Consider the following 22,011-nt stretch of genomic DNA (forward strand, 5'->3'; position numbering starts at 1 on the left):
TGGAGTCGCCTCTGACCCAGCCTCTTTTTCATGTAGTACCTCACCCTTTTCTACACATTTTCAGGCATCCTATCAGTTCCTTCATGAATTTTTAAAGCTGGTTTTGTCTTTCCATTTTGAAAGACAGATTAATTTTCCTTTTCCTTTTTTTGTGGCAATCCTTCACTAAAAGGGAAGTCTGAACAGTTTCAACATTGTTCAAATCCTAAATTTAAAGTATCCTTGAAAATAGCAAACAATCTCTTCATAGTAAAGGCCTGTAAAAACAAACAAAGGGGAATATTTGCATGCATACAACATGTACTGGCACAGAGTTAACATTTCCATTCTAAACGGGAGGAACAAGGAACTAGTAAGGATGGAATGAAAGCAAGGCCAAGACCCAGCACTACAAGCATTACAATCCTCTGTTCCACCTGTGACCACGGGGACAGGTGTGGTAACAGACGAGCTCCAGTGATCTAGAGCCCCACCGCTGTGGCTTTGCTCTTTGCATCTCACACAGTGTTTTCTCTACAGTGGTATCAGTTGTTGCCTGTGGTTTTCAGATGTTCCATGTTCTTAGCATCTCCAACATCCTGGAATCTCTACTCTCAGCTTTGTCTTCCTCAGAGCTTCAAGGATCACACTTTGGAAGCTTTCTGCAGGGAAACCAGCACTACTACACATTGCCTGGTCTCTCAAGCCTTCCATAAAATCCAAATGAAAACTTTTTTGATCCTGAACCTCTTGCACCCTCCATGCAAAGTCAGCACCATTTGGACAATGCCAAGGTCGGCTACCAAATCCAGCAGTAGTTGTTTCCTTTGTGTGTTGATTAGTTTTTTAAAAAAATTTTTAATTGAATTTTTGTGTATTTCATACAGAACATATCAATCAATCTTAATCGTCTTCATAGCCCCTTCCCCATTGGCACCCTCCTATAGACCCCCCCCTTGGAATCCATACATTCTGTCATTTGTGTTAAAGCCTATGGTGTCAAAGTTTGTGTCCCCAGACGTTCCTCAGTGCAAGTTCATCCACTGAGGTCTAGTCAGCCTATCTAGAGTCCCTCGCTTTAGGAAATTCACCTTTACCCCACGCAGCAGTAATCAGTTGCCAATGTTTCTTTAGCTAAGAGTGGGGTCTGCTGTCCATTTCCCCAGCTCTATGCTGGGTTTTTGTCTGCTTGAGTTTACGTGGGTCTTGTGCATGCTGACAGCTTTGCTGTCAGTTCATATGAACAAGGTCCCAAGAGCTTGTAGGACCATATGGTCATGCACCCCCTCCCTGGTTCTTACAGTCTTTCCACTTCCTCTTCTACAATGGTCCCTGAACCCTGGATGGGTGAAGTTTAATATAGGAGTCCTGTCCAAGGACTAACATTTCACAGACTCTTAATCTCTACGGTTTGGCCATTTGTGACCTTTTGTGTTCCTGGGTCTCTGTTGTATGAGGGAGCTTCATTAATGTGTGTCCTTTCTATTTCTTTTTTTTCTTTCTTTCTTTTTTTTTTTTCTATGTTCTGTGAGCCTTAGGTGCAGAGTTGCATTGTAGATGTGCCACGTAGGCTTGGTCAATTCACAGACGATGTCTGTGCATGACCAGTTGTGGTAATCTGTCATAGACTCAGTCTAGTACAAAAGAAACTTTTCTAATGAGTGGTGACTGGGATATTTGTCTATAAACATAAGGATACATATTTTGCACAGAGGAAGAAATTACATTAGCTTAGTCTTGGAGTTTTCTCTAAGATCCATGACTTCTCCAATCATGTGTATTTGACTGTGTTTACAATACCACACATGAGTTTCCTCCCATTGAATCACCTTTTAGTCCAATTAGATAGCTGTTGATTGCTCCCAAGATAAAAATACCACTACTTACCAACGTTCTATGCTGTGCTGGTGATTGTTGTGGTTATTTCATCTCAAAGCTGGGGTTGAAACATCAATTGATGTTCTCCCTTAGTGGCTTGTATTGTGCTCTCCAAAGCTATGAGAGGTTGCCTTCAAGGGATGTGGCTTCCAGGTCAGTTCCAGCTCCATTGCTCCAAATCCTGTGTCTGAAGTATGTTCAATCTTCAGCAATAGGGCCTTACCTTCAAGTTCTGGGAAGCAATCAAGGGTTGTGGATCAATAGTTTCTTGGGCCACCCTGGTCAACAACTCAAAGGAAGGCTTCTCCTGTCTGGTACTGTTTCTTGTCATATAGCCTCCAGCTATACACATGGACTCATGTGAAGATATTGTATGTGTAATTTATCGTTAGGTTTTTTTTTAAAACTAATATCATTCCCTCTCTGTTTTATACTAGCTAGGCATTATTTATCTCTTTTCTCTCTCTTCCTATGTTCAACATCATTAGTAATTAGAAAAATGGAAATTAAAACCACTTTGAGTTAATCTTACCGCAGTCAGACTGGCTAGAATCAAGAGAATAAATGATACCAAATGCTGGAGAGGATACTGGGAAATTGGAATGCTCATTTACTGCTGATGGGACTGCAAACTTGTGTAACCCCTATGGAAAGCAGTGCGGAGAACTCTTTAAAAACTAAAAATGAAGCTACCATATGACCCAGTTACACTACTCCCAGTTATACCAAAGGACTCAGCCTATTGCAGAGACACTTGTACATCCATGTTTGTTGGTGCTCCTTTCACAATAGCTAAGAGATGGAAGCAACCTAAGTGTCCTTCAACTGATGAATGCATAATGAAAATGTGGTTCATTTATATGATGGAGTTCTACTCAGAGGTAAAGAAAGATGAAATCATGAAGTTTGCAGGTAAATGGATGGAACTAGAAATGGTTATACTAAGTGAAGTAACATGGACTCAGAAAACCAAATGAGGTATGTTCTCCCTCATATGTGAACACTAGCACCAAATCCTTATATGTGAGTATGTATCCAGATATAACCACAGGAACCAGGATGTTGGGAAGGAACCAGAGAGGTAAAGGTAAAGAAGGAACTTGAGAGAGAACAGTAGGAGACAGGTGTTGCTAAGGTAGAAATGGATAAAATGGGGTTATTTAAATGGGAGGGGGGAAAGAGGGTTATGCAAGGAACTTTGGGGATAAAGGGAAAGAAGGAGCTCAAGAGAGGTGGGACCACAGGAGAAGGGTATTATCAAGGGAGAAATGGGGAAAATGGAGACACTTAAAATGGGGAAGGCATGGAGGAAGGATTAGACAGGGACAGAAAGAGGAATGATTAGTTTTAAATGCCAATGTGCTACAACCTAAAATCATCAGAGAAGGGTATCTTAAGGAATTGTCTCGATCAAGTTGGCCTGTGGGCATGTTTTGATTGTTGTGGTGGAAGTCACACCAGAATGTGGCTGACGTCATTTCATGGGTTAGGAGCTGAGCTGTCTAAGTGTGAAGAAAGCTATGGAGCACAGCGGGAAGTAAGCAGGCAGCATGAGTTCACTCATTTCTCTTCTCATTTGACTAAGGATGTGACTACTTGAGTTCCATCTTAACTTCCTCAAAATGACAGAATGTAACCTGGAAATGCAAGCAAAATAAATCCTTTCCTACATTAATTTGCCTTTGGGAAGGTATTTTATCATAGCAACAGAACTGAAACTAGGACACACTGGAACATAGCTACAGTGGTCACTGAGTGCCTCAGGGATGAACTGGGAAAACAGTTTTCAAGGCAGCTCTGTGTAAACAGGGCACATCTGTCACTCTCTTCTCAAGGAAAAGTTTTTCACATAAGTTTGTGCTTTTATGCCCTGGAACTCTCCTTGTGACTCTGTTTATGCTTTCAACCTGTTCCTTTTCTGACCAGACCATGTGCTTCTCAAATCCTTCTATGTGTTTTACTCCCAGTTCTATTAAGCTGGCTAAAACCAGACAGTAATAAGCATGACACGACCTTATTCTATTCTGTCTTGATATTTTCATTACTAAATTAATCCATCATCTTTAAATTCAATCTCCTACACAATTCCAGGACATTGACAGAATGTAGATACACTCCTGTAGAGAGTAATATGAATAAACTCTAGTCCAATACCTGTTAGAAGTCTTTTTTTCCCCATCTGAACACTCATGAGCATTATTTACTGTCTGTATTCCTGTTGGCGTTCTGGTTTTCTGTGACTGCCAGAATTACCTATTGAACATCATTTACAGTATTTTAAGTTCTTTCTAACCTGATCCTCCAGGCTTCCAAATTACTTTCACAAGCCAGTTCCAAAATTTAAGCACCACAAAGTCAGGTTTAGTCACAGTAACAATCCGACTTCTTTGGTATCAGTTTTTTTTTTTTTTTCCTCTTATTAGGTATTTTTGCATTGCTGTGACTAAGACACTTGTCATAGACAGCTTGTGGGAGGAAAGATTTTATTTTGGCTCATAGTGTCAGAGGGCTCAGTCTCTCATGGTAGGGAAGGCATGGTGGAGCACAAGAGTTCCCATTATGTTAGGCCAGGAAGTAGAGAAAAGGGGCTTTCTGGCACTTGACTGGCTTTCTCTTTATCCACTTTTATTCTGTCTAGGTCCCCAGCTTGTAGGTATTCCCCCAGGTCTCCTGTCTGGAAGCATCTTCACAGACATGCTCAGAGGTGTCCCTCAGTCTCCTTGATTAAAATCCAATTGAATTGACAATGAAGACTAACCATCAAACCTTTATGAATGGAGCTCTGCCAGCACTGTTAGGGAAGAGAAATCATCTTATAATGTAACTTTGAAAACAGGAGATTTAATAAATTTTTAATGATTTAAATTATACATGATTTTAAAGAAAGAATTTCATCATAGACACGAACTTCAGTATTGGCAAACCGAAAATTTCATTTTTATATTCATTCTAACTTGATTATTTTTCCTGGAATTTCTCAGTGATGTTTTGCTTATCTACTTTTGTTCAATGAAGAATTATACAGCAAGAAAATGGTAAAATTTAAACTTTAAGAGTGCTAAACATATAGTCTTCTGTTTCACTTAGTTTGCTGATTCATTGATAAGTTGGGCATGTCTTTTGAGAACAACCTAAGCTATACTAATGTGTCTTTGAAATAAAATCTGAACTGCTGCTGGGGTTCAACTGGATTCAAATGATCAAAGATTTTAATTTTAAAAAATATGGTCAACCAAGAGGTTTTCTTCCTAAAGCTGCTATTAAGACTGACTGATACTATGGAGAGGCAGTGCAAAATATTGATGTGAATGAAGATGTTGATATCAGAGAGAAGTAAGTTCCCATCCTCTGACTATAATGTACCAGTTGTGCAGCTTTTGTCAAGTTATAGAACTTACATTGAATGCTAAAGGAAGGCATGAAAATCTCCCTTTTAAGGTATACTATGAGAATCACCCCAAAGAACATCTATGAAGTAGAGAGCCTGGCATGGTAAATGCCTAGCAAGCACCAGCTGTCTTATTCCCACACCTCCTATTGGGACAAGTAGAGATGGGAGGCGAAGGAAGATTGCCATTTCCTAGGATCACAAGGCAAGATGAAGGTTTACGATGCTAAAAATGTTAAGAATTTCTAAGACAGATTTTTTTTGTGTTCTACTCTGGTAGTGGGTCAAGTATTGAGTACTGGCTTGGGAAAATGGCATTGACCAGTTTAAATTCTGTCTAGAAATTAAATTTAGAGTTTAAAATGAATGTACAAACAAATTTTGGCAATCATAGCATGGCTTGAGAAAATTATTCAAAATGATGAATTGATAAGAAAAATAAGACACTAATTCAGGAGATGAGATTGGCAAGGATGGATCCATGGATTTGGAGTGGGGAGAAGATTCAAGAGAAGCAAAAAGAAAATCTGAAACTAAAGGAAGCTTTTTGAGGCAGGCTTAGATGTAGAGCTGCACATTCCTGCAGCCTACATTTCTCCTCCCTCTTAATAATTTACTTTTGCTTTAGAAAGATAATAAGCATACTGGCCTATTGCTATACATTCAGGTACTTACACAGAACTTATTATACTTACTACTGAAAAATCATGTGTTGGGAGAGTAGCTGAGTGGCAGAGTGTTTACCTAGCATGTGTGAAGCCTTGGACTTGATTTTCTTGCCTCTTACCTCCCTACAGAAAGTTTCACAAAGTCATTGGCTTCTACTATCCAAAGTCAGTGAGTCATGACCATCTTTAATTGCTGTCTAATTCTTAAAGTCTGGAGAAGTCAATAGGTTAGCATTTGGGAATTTTCCATTTACTGACATTGTTTCAGTTCATTTCTTTGTGGTAGTTCTGCACATTTACTCATGGGCATTACTGGAAGTTTAAGGCACATTGAAAAATTCACTAATTGAATTTATAGTCATTTTGAAACCAAGCTTAAAATATGGCGGGAAGCTGGTAATAATGACTCAGTACTGAAGCTAAGTTGATGACTTAATGATGGGCTTCACAGTTGGGGAGGAACTAAACACGCAGAACTGTGCAGCTACCTTGAAACAACCTTCCACTGACTGGAGAACTACAGTTACTAATTTCTTTGGCATATTTAGGGAGTGAAGAAACCTCTGACTCACATGCTTTCAAACTGTCATATCTCATGAATAATTTCCCTTATTACAATCCCCCTTCCTGTGAGACTGATGGTGGAAGCTTCCTTAACTCTTCGGGGTAATGTGCCCTCCAGATTACATGCTGTTGGTGGTGCTTAGGCCTTCAGAGTCTCTGCTTACCACTCTAAAGCCTGCTTTGTGAACATCTGCTCATTGGTCAAGACCCTGTTGAACCATCTCCTTTTTAGCTCTCTCACTCAAGGGGGATTTTACATACAGAAAGCTTCTTTTGTAATGTTCCTGTACTACCCAATACACAGCATTCCTTTCCTTGTACAGTAGATTTATATATTGCTTGATGCCACACTGAGCAGTGGGTGTTTGGCTCTGAGAATCTATTTTAAATGATTTCTTTTGTTGTTGTTGATGTTTTCACAGAATGTGACACCATTTGAAGGAAGTTGTTCCCCTGCCAGCACTACAGGCTGTCAGAACCTGGGGGAGTGCTAATTGCAGCCAATCAAACTTTAACTGACCTGCTTCCACTCTTCCATTTTGTGATGGACATAACTGACTTGGAATTTAGCCAGTGGGGAAACAGACTTCCTTGCCACTGGAAGCTACAAATTGGACTTTTTTTTTTTTTCTTAACTCATTCATTTAAGAAAGAATGAAGTCTGATATATTTTGCTATTGAATAAATAGCCATAAAGCTTTAGGTCTGATACACAAGTGAAGAGAACCTGTAATGATTGTTTATCACATAAAACCTGCATTTCCCGAGCTGCAAAAGTAAACAGTATTTTCAGGAAAACTGGGAAACATCTAGAAAGTGATTCTCAATTGTAGCATCAATTTTGATAATACCCTGGTTTTTCTTCTTAATTCAGGTGCTGCTAACATGATAATAAAAGATTTTTAAGAGGAGATTACATTATGAAGGCTCTTCCTCACCAATATGATAAAGGCTCCTTTAAAGGAGGCATTGGGGCAGTGTTTCATTAGCTTGTCTTCTACATGTAAGGCCACAGCAAGAAAGCCATCCCTTGACAAGAAGAGACCTTAACGTCGTACTTCCCAACCTCTGGAACTGTGAGGAAATGCATTTCAGATCTTTATAAATTACCTAGTCTTGAGCCCTCTGTTATAGTAGCACAGATTGAACCAAGACACCGTTGTATTTGTTCTCAGATATGTAAAACTCCTGATTTAAAGATGTGTGATGACAAATATTTCAAAATGAAACACAATCTTAGAAAATGTTTTTGAAGCATTATTGGGAGTAATAGCAGTCTTTTTAGGTACATAGAGTCATACATGTGAGAAAACTATATTTTCGATGCAATTTGGTTAGGTTTCATTCTTATGAAGTCAGGAGGAGTTAGACATTCTGCTCTTCCTCTTATACTGTATCTGGAAGGAGTTCATTTATGTCTTCAGTGGATGAGTTTGTGAACACATAATAACGTGGATAATCATACACCCAGATGTGGCACTGTGTGTGAAACAAAGAGGCTATGGGCACATGAAACTCAGGTGGGCTGTTGGGATAGGCACCTGTCTGCAGAGGTGGCAAGGTGTCTGAAAGCTGAGCAATGAGCAGGATAAGAGTATTTCAGATCCAGGAACAGTGTGCATGGAAGAGGCAGGAAAAGTGTGGCGTGTTTGTGAAAAACAATGCCTTGAAGCTAGTAGAGAATGGATCAAAGGATCGGTTTGGAGATGGGGTACAGGAGAGCCTGAGTAGGTAAATGTGAATGTCATGATATGACGCCATCACTGTGCACCTACTAGGATGAGTAAGGAAGTTTTGTGATGCAATGGGAATAACGTGCTTCTTTCTCATTTTGATGAGTATGACCTTTTCCCTGTCAGTCAGAGGCATCCATCTGCCTCATGCAGGGGTGGGAAGCGGGACTGACATTAGCAGAGACAAAAGCAAGGGCTTTGTGGCTCACTTTAGATAATCAAGTGGAACTTTTGAATTCCCCAAAAAACAGTACAATCTGGGCTTTTTTCACACCAGAAAGGGCTCTGCAAGCTCCGAATGCTCTAATAAGAATGATCAAGGCCTGTAGACTTGAGCATCCTTGAGCATTTTGCTTATTTTTTAAATGTGTCTGTGTATTTACCTGCATGAGTTTATGTGTGCCACATGCATGCAGTAGGTTCGGAGGCCAGAATACAGCATTGGATTCCCTGAAACTGAAGTTAACAGGTGATTGTGAATCATCCATCATGTGAGTGCTGGGAACAGAATCTAGGTCCTCTGCAAAAGCAGCAAGTGCTCTTAACTGCTGAGCCATCTCTCCAGCTCCTTATTTGTTTTATAATGGATGATGGGTGCTCGGGGGATGAGGGTTTTCTTCTACAAAGGATAAGGAAGGTGTATCTCCTCTTCTGATGAAGTACAGAACAAAGGACCCAAATGTAAGATGATTTGTACAAGTGGTCATAGTATTTGAGCCTCAAACATGCTTAGTTTGAAGCAAAAGCCTGAAGCAAAGAGCATTTCACTGTGATTTAGTGAGTTATCACAGAGTGAAAAATCATAGTATAGAATGGTCAGTCCAAACTTTCCTCAGGACTGGTATAGGGTAGAGGGCTCAGCTAGCCCTGTTAGCTTGGTGGAGATCTTAGGGCTCAGATAACACGAGGGAAGTACATCTGTAAATATTTTGTTGTACCTACTGCAGGGGAACAGAGGATACACAGACACCAATGGTTGAACTGCTCCTGCAGAGATCCATATGAGGAGATGGGTGATAAACAAAGATCACCCAGCACCAGTGAAGCTGAGAGTGACTCAGTCCCAGGGACTGACTGTAGTTCCTACATTGAGTCAAGTGATCTAAGCAGTGAGAGAATTAGCTACAGAATTAGTATATGGAGTAGAGTGAGCAGAGAGACAAGTGACATTGTTGCAAAGACCTTCATTTACAAAGAGCAAGCATCTGCAGGTGTGGATCTGAGGCCACCTCTGTCCTGCCACCTCCAAGTCACAGAAATCCATCCTTATAAACTGACATGTGACCTTGAAGTAAGCAGTAGGTAAAAGAAAATTTGAAAGTGTGCTCTTTCACTGGGTGTAACTAAGCTTTTAGAAAAATATTTAAATAAAATGAAGAGTAGCATTAATGACCGCTTTGGTAATATATTCACTCAGTTAGGAAATAACTGTCCAGCATCTTTTATATGTCATACCCCAGAAGCAGAAGATACTGATCTTCATATGTCATGCCTAGGAGGTGAAAGTATTAATCCTTGCCTTCCTGAAGTTGGTAAAGGTAGTTTTAAATTGAAGGTACTAGGGAACAAACTATTCAGTTATAAAAATAATAATGCTGCAATTTATTTTCATATTTGAGTAGTGTATATTTTTTATCATTTGGGATGGAAGGTATTCTGCTGATAGGTATGACTTAGTTGTAGTTAAGAGAAGTTAAAAATGCTTAAAGAGTTTACTCTTAGGTAGGCACTGAATTAAGTAACTTGACATTTTACCACAGAGGCAGTGAGAGTGTCGCAGAGTGTGGGAGCAGGAAAGGGTTTCAGATGGCATATGTCCAACCTCTTAGTTTGACTACCAAAGAAACAGAACACACAGGGCATCACAAAGACAACTGCTGCTATAGCCAGGGTTTAAATATATATTGTTTGACATTAGGACAAGACTTTTTATTACAGAACAGAGCTTCCATTCATATCTTAGTAAAAAATGTTCATTGCTTAGCCTGTTCAGTTGACCTTGATTATCAGAGGGCCCCATGGAAAGGCTGCTTGTGCTGGCTCTTAAAAGTATTGGGGATGCTCATAGTCCCCTAGAACAAGTCAACCTAGGAGGGCAAGGAGCAAAAACTGTCTTTTATGTCCCTCTGACCAAATTAGTATAGGCCTCAAAGTATGTGTGTTAAACATCCAAGAAGGTTAGTTCCACCAATCTGGTGCTTTTAATTACTATGTGCCATGTAGATAAATCTTGAGCAAAGACAAATTGTTCTCAGATAAACCTTGCCAAGACATATATTTATTGATCTGGTATGTATAATTCGTCAGTAGGTTGTTGGACTAATATGGTTCCCTCTGGTTTTTAAAACTAGCTAGGGTCACCTGTCCTCTTGATCAAGGAGGCTGTGGAGACCCCATGAGATGGACTTGAAACAGTGTCCAGTCTACAAAGAGGAGGGTCAACTTAGAGGAAACATTTCCTTCATGCTTACAAGTGAAGCCAGCCATGGTGGAGCAGGACCTTTGACTTATCTTCACATAGGCAGAACTGGTAAAAGAAAGGAGCCAGGGGCTCCTCCCAAGCCCATGTGACCCCTGAGGAACAGATCCTCAGTTAATAAATTGGTTTGTCTGGGCCAATGTATGGCCTTAAATACCCAAAAGGAAAGTATAACCAAAGATTAAAGGGGTCAATATAATTTCTTAAGAGTCCATACGCATAGCTAAAGGCTCCATAACAGCAACAATGCCAGACAGGTGATACCTTCTTTTGAGTTTTTGGCCAGGGTGGCCAGAGGGACTCCCAGATAGTAGCCCAGCACAGAACTGGGAAAATGAACAGCAGACCCCAATCTTATCCAAAGGAACTGGATGGACAAGTAGTGGGGAAAGGCTGCGGGTGCTGACAACACAGTGGACAGTAGCAGGGATATCAGAATATAAGGGCTCTAGTGGGGAGAGGGAGGCTATGGGAGGATGCCATCTGGGAAGTGGGTGTATAGATGAATAAGATGGGTTTGGGATGTTCTGTGTGATATACACACACACACAAAATCAACAAATTTTAAAAAATGAATTATATTTGAGGAGGAAGCATAAAAATTTACATTATGTTAATTACTAGAGGTGATAAACATTACCGCTGAAATCTTCCTGATGACTTTATAGACAATACACAGGTGCTGAGGATCCGAGTGCAACCAATTATGACTAGTAATAATCAGATACATACAGATTAGAGACGCGTGCGCCAACATCTCAGTGTTATTAGCCAAAACAATGAATCTCTGTAAGAAACAGTATATTTTAAAATGAAATGGAGATCTTTTTTAAAGGTTAAAAATTCATTCAATTTTGTGTCTTATGGGGCTTATACTGGGTTCAATATTGTATAACTGTATTAATTCAACAGTGAACCTAAAAATTTTATAGCCACTTTAGAAAGAGATGTATCTTTGCTCTGGAAACTGTTATTGAGTGTGTTAAAGCTGTAATGAAATGCTTCTAAAAAAAAAAAAAAGTGCCACTACTGACCCAATTAAAAAAAGTATTGGGGATGGAGCTGAAGAGATGGCTTAGCATTAAGAGCACTCATTCCTCTTATAGAGGACAGTAGTTTGAATGCCAGCACTCACATGCTGGCAAACAACCGTCTCTAACTCCAGTTCCATGGGATCTGATGCCCTCTTCTGATTTCTGCAGGTAATGCATGACAGAGGTCCACTTACATACATGTAGGCACAACACTCACACTTAAAATAAAACAAACAAAAGTTTTTTGAAAAAGTATTGGGAATGTAACAGGCAGTAGCATGAGGTTTAAGTGGGGCCAGGGTTTAGGAGTAGACATGCCCTGCACTGGTCAGTTTTTCTTCTTTTTTTCTCCAGAGTTCTCTAGAGAAGGTTGAGTGTGGACTAGAATGAGCCCAAGTAACTTCTGAGGCAGGGTGCTTGTCTGCCTGATGACCTAGTAGTAGGAAGAAAAAATGGCTCAAGAAAGAGACATCTGAGTTAAAATTCCAGCTCTGCTAATAAAGCAGTGGCTCGGCTCCTTAATCGGTCGTGGAATCTGTAGCAAGAAATTCATTTTAAAAAGTGACTAGAAATGTGGAAAGCTGCAGAGGACTACCTGGAAAGCATGAGTCAGATCTACATTCTCTCCAGAGGGTACCACTCAGTCCCTATGACAAAGTCTGCCCAGTGATTGAAGGGCAGAGGTTTGGCTAGTCAGTCCATCAGGAAGAGCTGGCATGCTGTCATTTTCTCTTGGTATAGCTGGCCACATGGTGTTCCTGGTTACTGATGACAGATAGTTCACCATTTACTGCATGACTTTCCTTTTCTGTTTGGTTTTTTATCAAGATCTAGGTGCTTTTCCAGGAGGAGTACCATGTGCACATTTCGTCTTTCATGCCTGAGATGTGAAGGAGAATTAGAGATTGAGAATGGCTGAACTGGAGTTTGTACGCCTTGACCTGGGTGGCAGGTAGAGCAACAAGCGTGGAAGGAAGAGGTTTTATTTTTTAAAGAAGCTAATACAATATGTGTGCATCAATAAAAGCTAAAATGCCATTAAATCTTTTCTCTTTGCATTTCCTTCTTCCTCTTCCACTTAATTTAAAACCTTCTTGAATATATAACATGTGACATTGTGTTCAATTAAACTGTGTTCATTCCAGGCTGACAAGTGGCTTGACTTATGCTGTTCAAGTGATAACTTGCAGATGCATTCATTTTCCTTTGCTTGGGTAGTACAGTATCAAGTGATCTTTCTGCCATTGCTAGGTCTTGGACTTGGGTGTTACAGAGTCAGAGAAAAAACTACTTACCTGCTTTCCATGATGTTTAAGAGAAAATTCCATGACATCCTTAGGATACTTTTGTTTGGAAAAAAACCACATGGGTGGATCCATGTATTTCATTATATGCAATGACTTAGTTAAGATGGATATTTTCATGTTTTATCTGAATGTCTTAACACATGTTTACTGCTGAATCAGGTAGGGTATATATGTGAGTGTGTATCTGCATGTATGTATTTGTGTAGTGCATGCATGAGTGAGTATAAATGTAAGAGTATGTAAATATATACTTTATATAAAGTATGAAATTTACATACTCTTTAAGGAAAAGTAAGTGAAAACTTTGTTTTTTTCATATGTATTGTGGGGGCCAGGAAGGTGACTCAGCTGGTGTAAGTGCTTGCTGCCTAGCCTGGTGACCTGAGTTTGAGTCCCAGGACACACAAGGTGGAAGAAGTGAACCAATTCCTGCGAGTTGTTCTCTGACTTCTATACATATTCTTGAGCATGCACAAACACAAACTAAAAATAAGTAAATGAAAAAAATTCTAAGTAAATATTTGGTTTATAGGTATGTTTTCATTGTTCTTTGGGATAAAGGTAGGCTTAAATATCATGTTTAAAATAAATGTGAATCTATCCTGTCTCCCTTAATCACATGATAAAAGAATGTACATCAAATGCGAGGAAAGGTGTAATGGATTTAATTAAACAACTTTCAAGGTCTTCAGTTGATCATTAAGCCTTTGTTTTACAGTACATAGCATACTTACTTGATTTTTAAAAGGAACTTGGCTAAATATTTATTTGCATTGCATTGTTTTTCATTATGTGCTGTTACTAAGCCACATTACAGTTATACCTAAACAGCCTGACTCTTAGCTTTTAAAGGCCAAGAGTGCACCTGAACTCTGAGAACTACCCATTCCTTCTGATGTCTCTCAGAAACATGCCCTAGAACCAGGCCTCATCCATACTTTTATTGAAGCAGTCTTTCCAGAAGCAATTTGGGAAGTGGGAGCTAGGATCCACTCTTATCAGAGCATCTTGATTCCCTAGGTCTAAAATATCACACAATACCTAGCAGACTTCTCAGTTCTCACTGTTTGCAACGAGAATAGCATGCTGCTTCCAGTGCTTTGATGTGTCGATAATGTACACCCACCTTTATTCACTATCTTGGGAGGAGAGTGAGAGGGGATCCTGTGGGCTTAAGGTCAGATGTCGATGTCACAAGAGGAGCACACAGCTCAGTGAGCTTGTTTACATTATAAACAGCAGTTTTCAGTGCAAGATTAAATAAAAGTCATCAGTCCAGAATTTGTCCATATCGTAAAACTTAATCCTACAACGATCATGAAAAAAAAATCATCTCACATTTAAAAAAAAGGTTTATGCATCTGTGTGTGTGTGTGTGTGTGTGTGTGTGTGTGTGTGTGTGTGTACCAGCATGCAGGTATCTTTGGAGTCCAGAAGAGGGCATTGGATTCCCTGGAGCTGGAGCTATAGGCAGCTTGTGGGCCACTTGACAGGAGTGCTGTGAAACAAACACTGATGCTCTGAAGAGCAGTGTGCATTCTTAGCTGATGAGTCGTCTCTCCAGCTTCTACCCCCCAACCCCCCGCCCTTTTGTTTTCTTTTTTGAGACAGGATCTCCCTGTAGCTCCAACTGGCCTGAAATTTGCTATTAGACCAGGCTGGTCTCAGTCTCACAGAGATCTGCTTGCCTCTGCCACCCAATTGCTGGAATTAATGCATGCTCTACCACAGCTGGCCATGTTACATTGTTAATGCAAAACTAGCAAAATTAAATTTGAAGTTTATTTCCTTGAATTTTCTTTTAGGAGGAATAATTATGACACATTAATCGTAATAATGATAAACCATCACTACAGAAATTGAGTGCCACTACAAATACAAAAATCCCTCCAGAAGGAAAATTTGTTGCTCTTCATCTTCCTAGATGATAAAAAGCCAAAGCAAGCCGGGCATGGTGGCTCATGCCTTTAAACCCAGCACTTGGGAGGCAGAGGCAGGTGGATCTCTGTGAGTTCAAGGCCAGCCTGGTCTACATAGTGAGTTCCAGGACACCTAGGGCAACAGAGAGACCCTGTCTCAAAAAGGCAAAAAAGAAAAAAAAAAGGCAATGCATACAGTTATAATAAACTGTATCTGTGGGTTTGGATGTGAATGGCCTTTATACTTAACCAAATGTGTACAGGAGTCATGTGAGTTTGTGATTACATGCTTTTGATAATTATGGAAACATTGATTTAGATGTCTCTGTATAGATATAATAATTACTTTTTATGTAAAACTTGCTTATAACCATACAAAAGTATATACTTTATATAGGCAGTATAACTTCTATGGCAGTTTATTTGTAAGAAGAAAATTAATCATAAAGTATGAAGGGAACTACAGAATTCAACTGATATTATAACCTTATTCTATACACAAGTAAACTGGGATTCACACAGGTCAAGTTTTCCTATAGTCATGCAGTATTATTCATGATAGAAGTAGAATTTGAACATAATTATTTTAATTTTATTTCAGTGCTTTCTCAGACTGATTACATTTTCTAATATGGACTAGAGCTTCTTCATAAAAAGTGGAGTTTCTTATCATTCTTCTCCTCTTCTTGCTTCTCTGGAAGCATTTTCACATGACTGCAGATCGCTTCCTACCTTTGTGACTTTTGATACATATTTTCATGGCTCATTCAACAAAAGGCATGCATGCTGCTCATTTTTCCATTTGTGACATGTATATTTAAAACATTTTAATCATTCTTTGAGATGACTTATTTAATTACATACCAAACCTCGAGCCTGGCACTTTGTGACAGTATATTAATTGATCAGGAGCTTTAATAACAATTCAGGAAAGTCTCCAGAATAACCGAGTTTGAAAAACTAGGATTCATGTTACATCTATCAGGAATAAGCATTTCTATAATCTCAGGCTTCTAAATGAAATAATGTTCACAAGTTTGTTCATACCTTCTCTTTTACATCTGTTTGTTTTGCTTTAAATATTTATAAATTGAGGGGCTGGAGAGATGGCTCAGCAGTTAAGAACACTGGTTGTTCTTGCAGAAGACCCGGGTTCGAATCCCAGCACCCACATGGCAGCTAACAACTGTCTGTAACTCTAGTTCCAGGGGATCCAATGGCCTCCTCTGTCCTCCGCGGGCATTGCACGAAATGGGTGTACTTATCTATATGCAGGCAATACACTCATACACATAAAATAAAAATAAAAAATAAAATATGTGTGTGTGTGTGTATGTGTGATGTGTATATGTGTGTGCTTGTGTGTGTGTGAATATGTTGTGTGTATATGCATATATATGTTTGTGTGTGTGTTTTTCTTTCTGGCAGTATTTTCTCTTAGTTGAAGAGTTGCACTTGGGGACAGATATCTGGGTACAATGTCACTAATAGAACTGAGCAATGTTTGTTTTCTTAACTTCTGTGTCTCTGGTAAGCCACACAGGGGCTTCTATCAGCTGGAATGACATCCCTAACCTCAGCCAAGTGTAGGTTGTTAGGTTATAAGTGCCAAAAATGATGAGTCGTCTCCACACTTCTTCCAGATGAATTAAAGCAAGATTGTAAAATAATTATAATCTCTTGAAGCACAGCCAGCTGTTCAACACCAGTCCATCCTTCTTCATTAATTTGTATACAGATCTTATTTTAACACATGGCCTTGCTGAGGGTACTCACTTGGGACTGTTCAGCTAGCTGAACAACTTTTATTTTGAAGAAAAAAAGTTGAGCCTCAGAACAGGCTGTTTTAAAGACAGGGAGGGACTTAGCCTTGCCGAGCTCGGCCAGCATGTGGAAGGAGAGCTCTCATGGCTACAATAACTTAGGGAGCTCCTACCTGGGTGACGCTTGGGTAGGAAGGCTTCTGTTTGTTTTGTTCTGTTTCCGAGGGTCCCGTGTGCTTCTCTTGCTTGTATCAACGTGACTCTTGGTGGTTTTTGCACACCCTGCTCTGTGGGGGAGTGCCCCAACGTGCCTGTCTTATGTGGCCTCTATGGACACACTGCCCAGCTGGCAGAGAACAGGGAAGTTTTCTCCCAGCACCCAAAAAGAGAAAGAGGAAACTACTTTTTCCTTCTGGGCTCCTTGCAGCACAATAGATCAGGATAAGCTTCCACATTCCCTGCCTGGATTTTCTGGATTGGTTTCCAGGAAGAAGTTAAATCTTCATCTTTAAATGGATGAGCATGTCACAATCAGGAAGAAACATCTCCAAAGACCCATCTTTAGGTAAGTAATGCTGCATCCCAGGTGGCTGTGGGGCTGTCAGCTGCAATAGTTTCTCTTCATCCTTAACCTGAAGAATTTGGCACTAAACTACAGCACAGCAATAAAGAGTGCCTGAAGTTTAACTTCTCCAATACTTAAATGTTTCTTTTATTTTCTACTTTCTGAAGCTCAGTACATACGCTTTTATCAGCTCCTCAAAAAATATTTTAAAACATCTTAACTATTCAAGCACATGAATGACATAGCACTGGAAAAACTTTTGAAACATTATGCAATCTCTCCCTGCTTCTGAGCACTATTGCACAGTCCTCTAAATGGAAATGCCATTTGGTTCTTTGAACTGATTACACTCAAGGGCAGTGTTTTTGTGTTGTAAATGTTGCATCTTTCTGAAGCAATGTGTGGGGAGATAAACCTGAATTCGATAGTTACTGCACTGAATGTGTGTTTTCTAGGTCCTTCAGGAATATCAGATCAGCAGTTGGGTAAACAATAAGGCAGAGAGGAAAACTGAACTGGAGTAGAACGCATGACAGCAAAATATAGGCACGATATAGTGGAATCGGCTAAGGTTTATTTGTGGGGAGGGCACACTCTTTCTCTGGGGAACAGCAATTTCTTCACTAACTTTTTGGCTCTTGATTTTAGTTATCTATTATGTACTTTAGAATTTAATTTAGAATGGAAATAGTTATTATGTACTTTAAAGCTAAGAATTAACCATTTATTATAAGATTTTAAAAAAAAATTTTAATTTTTACACTCATTTCCCAGATGGCACACTCCTATAGACTCCCTCACCCACTAGAGCCCTTATACTCTGATATCCCTGCTACTGTCTGCTTGTGTTGTGTTGTTGGCACCCCACTACTATTCCCCACTACTTGCCCTTCTGGTGAATCTAGTCAGCCTATCTAGAGGTCTTTGTTTTATGAGAGTCAGCTGTTCCTCATCTAGTGGTAATCAGTTGTCAATATTCCCCCAATATTATCCAAAAGAATTAACAATTTTAAAGTAGGTAGAAAATGAACACAATCTCTGGCTCTTGAAACAAAGAAGTTAACTATCATTCTCCAAACAATATTGTAAGTACACAGAAACAGTAATTTTTAACAATGTTTGATATTAATCTCGAGTTGTAACAACAGCCTATTAATTTAGAATTAAATACAAAATGATAGGGAAAAAAACCTAGGGAATGTACTCTTGTGATTCTGTCGTTATTCTAGCATGAATATGAGAGAACCTTAGATTGTAATTACATAAAATGTGAACATTTTTATGCACTAAATTAACATTATTACAGTATCATTAATAGAAATATATTTTTGTAATGATTAAAACAGTATTAATCTGCTTCAAAACATTTTGAAAATAAATTATATTTAAATTCATGTGTATGGATTTAGTATCAGTATCTACTTTAGTGTATATTTATAAACACTGACGCAATTGCAGTAGTAAAGATTCAAAATTACATGATCCCCAAATGTGTATTCACCTATCATCATTTCCCAAAAGTTCTCCCAACCCTATTTTATTAATCTTTCTCTCAAGTAAGTGGTAGTCATAGGGATGACTCAGAATTTGATCCCAAAGGGGACCTCTCAAACAGGGCACCTATTTCTTCTGTGGGCGGCAAGGTGTGGTGGAAAGAGCCAGATTCGCCTTGCCATAATTTCTTGTGTGTTATCTGTAGATCTGGGATGAAAGCAAATGTTTTCATCCCAAATCCTCTCCCTCCTGGTAAGTTACGTGCTAAGGTGCTATTTGCTGGTGGATTGCAACCTACCTACAATTTCATTATTTAAATACAATGAACAAATTCTTTGTGAAATGTAAGGATTTTTTAACCCTGATAATTAGAATAAAATTTGGTAAATTCAAATGATCCCTTCATGTTCCTGGTGCTGTAGAAGAGAAAAATGTTGCTATCAAGAGGTCATACTTCACCCAGGTGGCTGTTTCAAGCAAGCATAGGAAGCAGGTCAAGGTTAGCTGTAGGGGTAAGACTGACCGGGCAGGTGGACAGTGCATTGCTTCTCCAATGCATGACAATAAGTTACAGAAAGGAGAGTATCTTAAAGAATTCAAATATTTAAACATAATTCTTCAGAGAAAGTTTTGGGCTGATTTTCAGCACAGTTGGCATCAATTTCCTGATAGCTATTTGTACTTTTATTTATTTTTTATAAATTATTTTTATTTTATGTGTATGTGTGTATTGCTTGCATGTAGGTAAGAGCACCCGTATCATGCACTGCCCACAGAGGACAGAAGAGGCTGTCGGATCCCCTGGAACTGGGGTTTCAGACAGTTGTTAACTGCCATGTGGGTGCTGGGATTTGAACCCGGGTCTTGTGCAAGAACAACCAGTGTTCTTAACCGCTGAGCCATCTCTCCAGCCCTGCTATTTGTACTTTTAAGCAAACTGGTAATTGGGGAAATGTGCCTTTGGAATTTTACCCCCCTTCCCTGCTGTTTCCCCTGGTACCTAATCCCCTTGGAGACCCTGTGGTTATCTAGAGTCTCACAATGAGACATCTTTGTCAGGCTTGGCTTTTCTTCTTAGAGATCCATGTACCAGATCTTTATTTCTCAGTGTGTCTTTGCCTGTACTCCAGTTCCTAAGGGCTTTGCCTCTGGTTATCAGTCCTCTTGAGAAGCAAATCCATTTCATTATGTGCTAGTGAGGCCATTTGTAAGTTTAACAGAATTTTGTGAATGTTAATACCTTTGCTATTTCTAAATAGTTCATTGAAATTTTAGTTATTAGTGCAGGTAAGCCTTGGAATTTTTCTTTTGAAAAATCTGACTTTGAACATAATTCCAATTTCTTTACATGGGATGGTTTCTCTAATAAGGCTTCCAGTCTTGTATGTGCTTAAGTGAGCATGACTCTAAGATGATGGTGCTGTCCAGGAGGAAATAATAACCAAGGAGAAATGGATATTAGGAATGTACTAATTCTGCCACCTGAGTGACCTGGAAGATGAAAGACAAAGGTTTTGTTGTTGTTGTTGTTGTTATTGTTGTTTTTTAATTATTCAGCTTTTAGCACTGTACTAAAGTCAATTTTATATCATCACAAATACTATAAATTTCAGAAACTAGAAACCATTCACCAAGTGGAAAAAGTAAGTAGAGGATTTTGAAATACATAGTATGTATTGAAATCCTGAGTCTGGATCCAGTCCCAAGAATACAGAGGGGAATATGACATTATTTAGATCTCCTTTCTATGAATGTCTGGACTTCTTAAAAATGAAGACTTCCAAATCATCTCACACAATTAGGCTATCAAATCTATTTTTAAAAAGCCTTTGCTGGAATGAAGATATGTAGTCATATATCTATCTGAACTATGTGGGACAAGGAACAAAGGCATGATTCCTTTCATGGCTAAGGCAGGAGTTTATGTTGCCTCTTTCATGAATATCATGCAGATCTTTGGGATCAAAGAGATTGTTCAACCCTGAGAACCTATAAATGGTGTTTCCTGAGCACACTTTATGATTCTTACAAATATCTTTGTAGCTCAGACTTGTGTCGAGAAAATCTTTTAACTACAGAGAAATAATACAGATAATATAATTTCCTAGGAATCATAGAAAAACAAACATTCACGTGTTTCTAGACAATAACACTAATTTCTGCTTTTCAAGATTTACAAAAGAAAAGGATACACAGGTCCTTAAAAATCCAAAGTATAAATCATCCGTCTATATGAGGTACCTTGCATACAGGCATGACTTTAGGCTTTTCAAACTCTTTTTCCATATCATTAAAGGGCTTTGTCTCTGGGCTCTGATACCTGGAACTTTATGTCTTCCTTATTTATCACTTTATGTAAATAGAGCTATCAATTTACATTTTTATACTATTAGATTTAATACATTCAAATGAAAGGCCCTCATGTAACTCCAATATAATAGTTGCTGAAAACATTTTAGATCTTATTAAATTCATATTGCTTAGTAAACTTTCTGTAGTGCCATGTGATGAACCAATTTTAGACTGTGATACCAAGAAAAATCTGTTTCTCCTAAAAATTTGCAACTGTAAAAACATTTCTCCTCTGAGTGTGACTGCCATGCAGAGTTCAAGAACGAGCTTTGGCTGTGTGATCGCCCCCTGCTTGACTTCAGACTTATTTCTTTCAATGTTTATTACGTGTGCATATTTTCCCATTTGTCGTTTCAAATTCTTTCTAGAAGTAGGTAGTTAATATGAGTTTAAAAATAAATTGGAATGATTCTTACAGGTTAAACTTTTGTGTTGTTTGGAAGCAACAACCTTTGAACCTCTTTCAGGGTTCAAGAGTGGATAAGTTATTTTTATGGTGATTTTCCATTAGAAGTACCATTAAAAAGTCACACATAAAAAAATCAGTTTATACAAATAGGCCTTCATCAGTCCTAGGAATAAGAACTGTCCATTCATGGGGGTCTGAAACACTGAAGGTGATCCTGCCAGAGCCAAAGAATAACGAAAATCACGGAATCTTCACAGCCTTCAGAACATGCTGTTTCTTCTTCTTATGTGTTTTCAAAGTTTTATTTTTACAAGTATCTGTTAGCTGTGGAATTCTGAGTGTGTTTTTGGCAGATATATTCTCTTCACATAGACATGTAGAGAGCAGTAGGATGGAATGAGAAAACCTATAAAAAGATTCTGATTTTCCTTGTGGTTCTGTTGGAAAAGGTCTGGGGCTTATGATTTATAGAGGAATAT

The 22,011-nt window shown here is 38.9% G+C and overlaps 1 protein-coding gene across 6 annotated transcripts in view; it reads left to right on the top strand.

Moving 5' to 3' along the window:
* Nucleotides 1-22,011, top strand: part of Pde1a (phosphodiesterase 1A) — a 405,541-nt gene that overhangs the window by 124,913 nt on the left and 258,617 nt on the right. Inside the window, exon 1 of one of the 6 annotated variants that reach the window (XM_029561051.1) lies at nt 16,807-17,277. The exons of the other annotated variants lie outside the window; for them this stretch is intronic. Within the exon in view, the coding sequence (XP_029416911.1) occupies nt 17,225-17,277 (53 nt within the window). The 5' untranslated portion in view covers nt 16,807-17,224. Of the gene's footprint in view, nt 1-16,806; nt 17,278-22,011 lie in introns of those variants that run through there. 6 annotated transcript variants of the gene reach the window in all.

The sequence above is a fragment of the Nannospalax galili genome, unplaced genomic scaffold (assembly GCF_000622305.1).
Source record: "Nannospalax galili isolate Female #2095 unplaced genomic scaffold, S.galili_v1.0 scaffold892, whole genome shotgun sequence".
Classification (NCBI taxonomy): Eukaryota; Metazoa; Chordata; class Mammalia; order Rodentia; family Spalacidae; genus Nannospalax; species Nannospalax galili.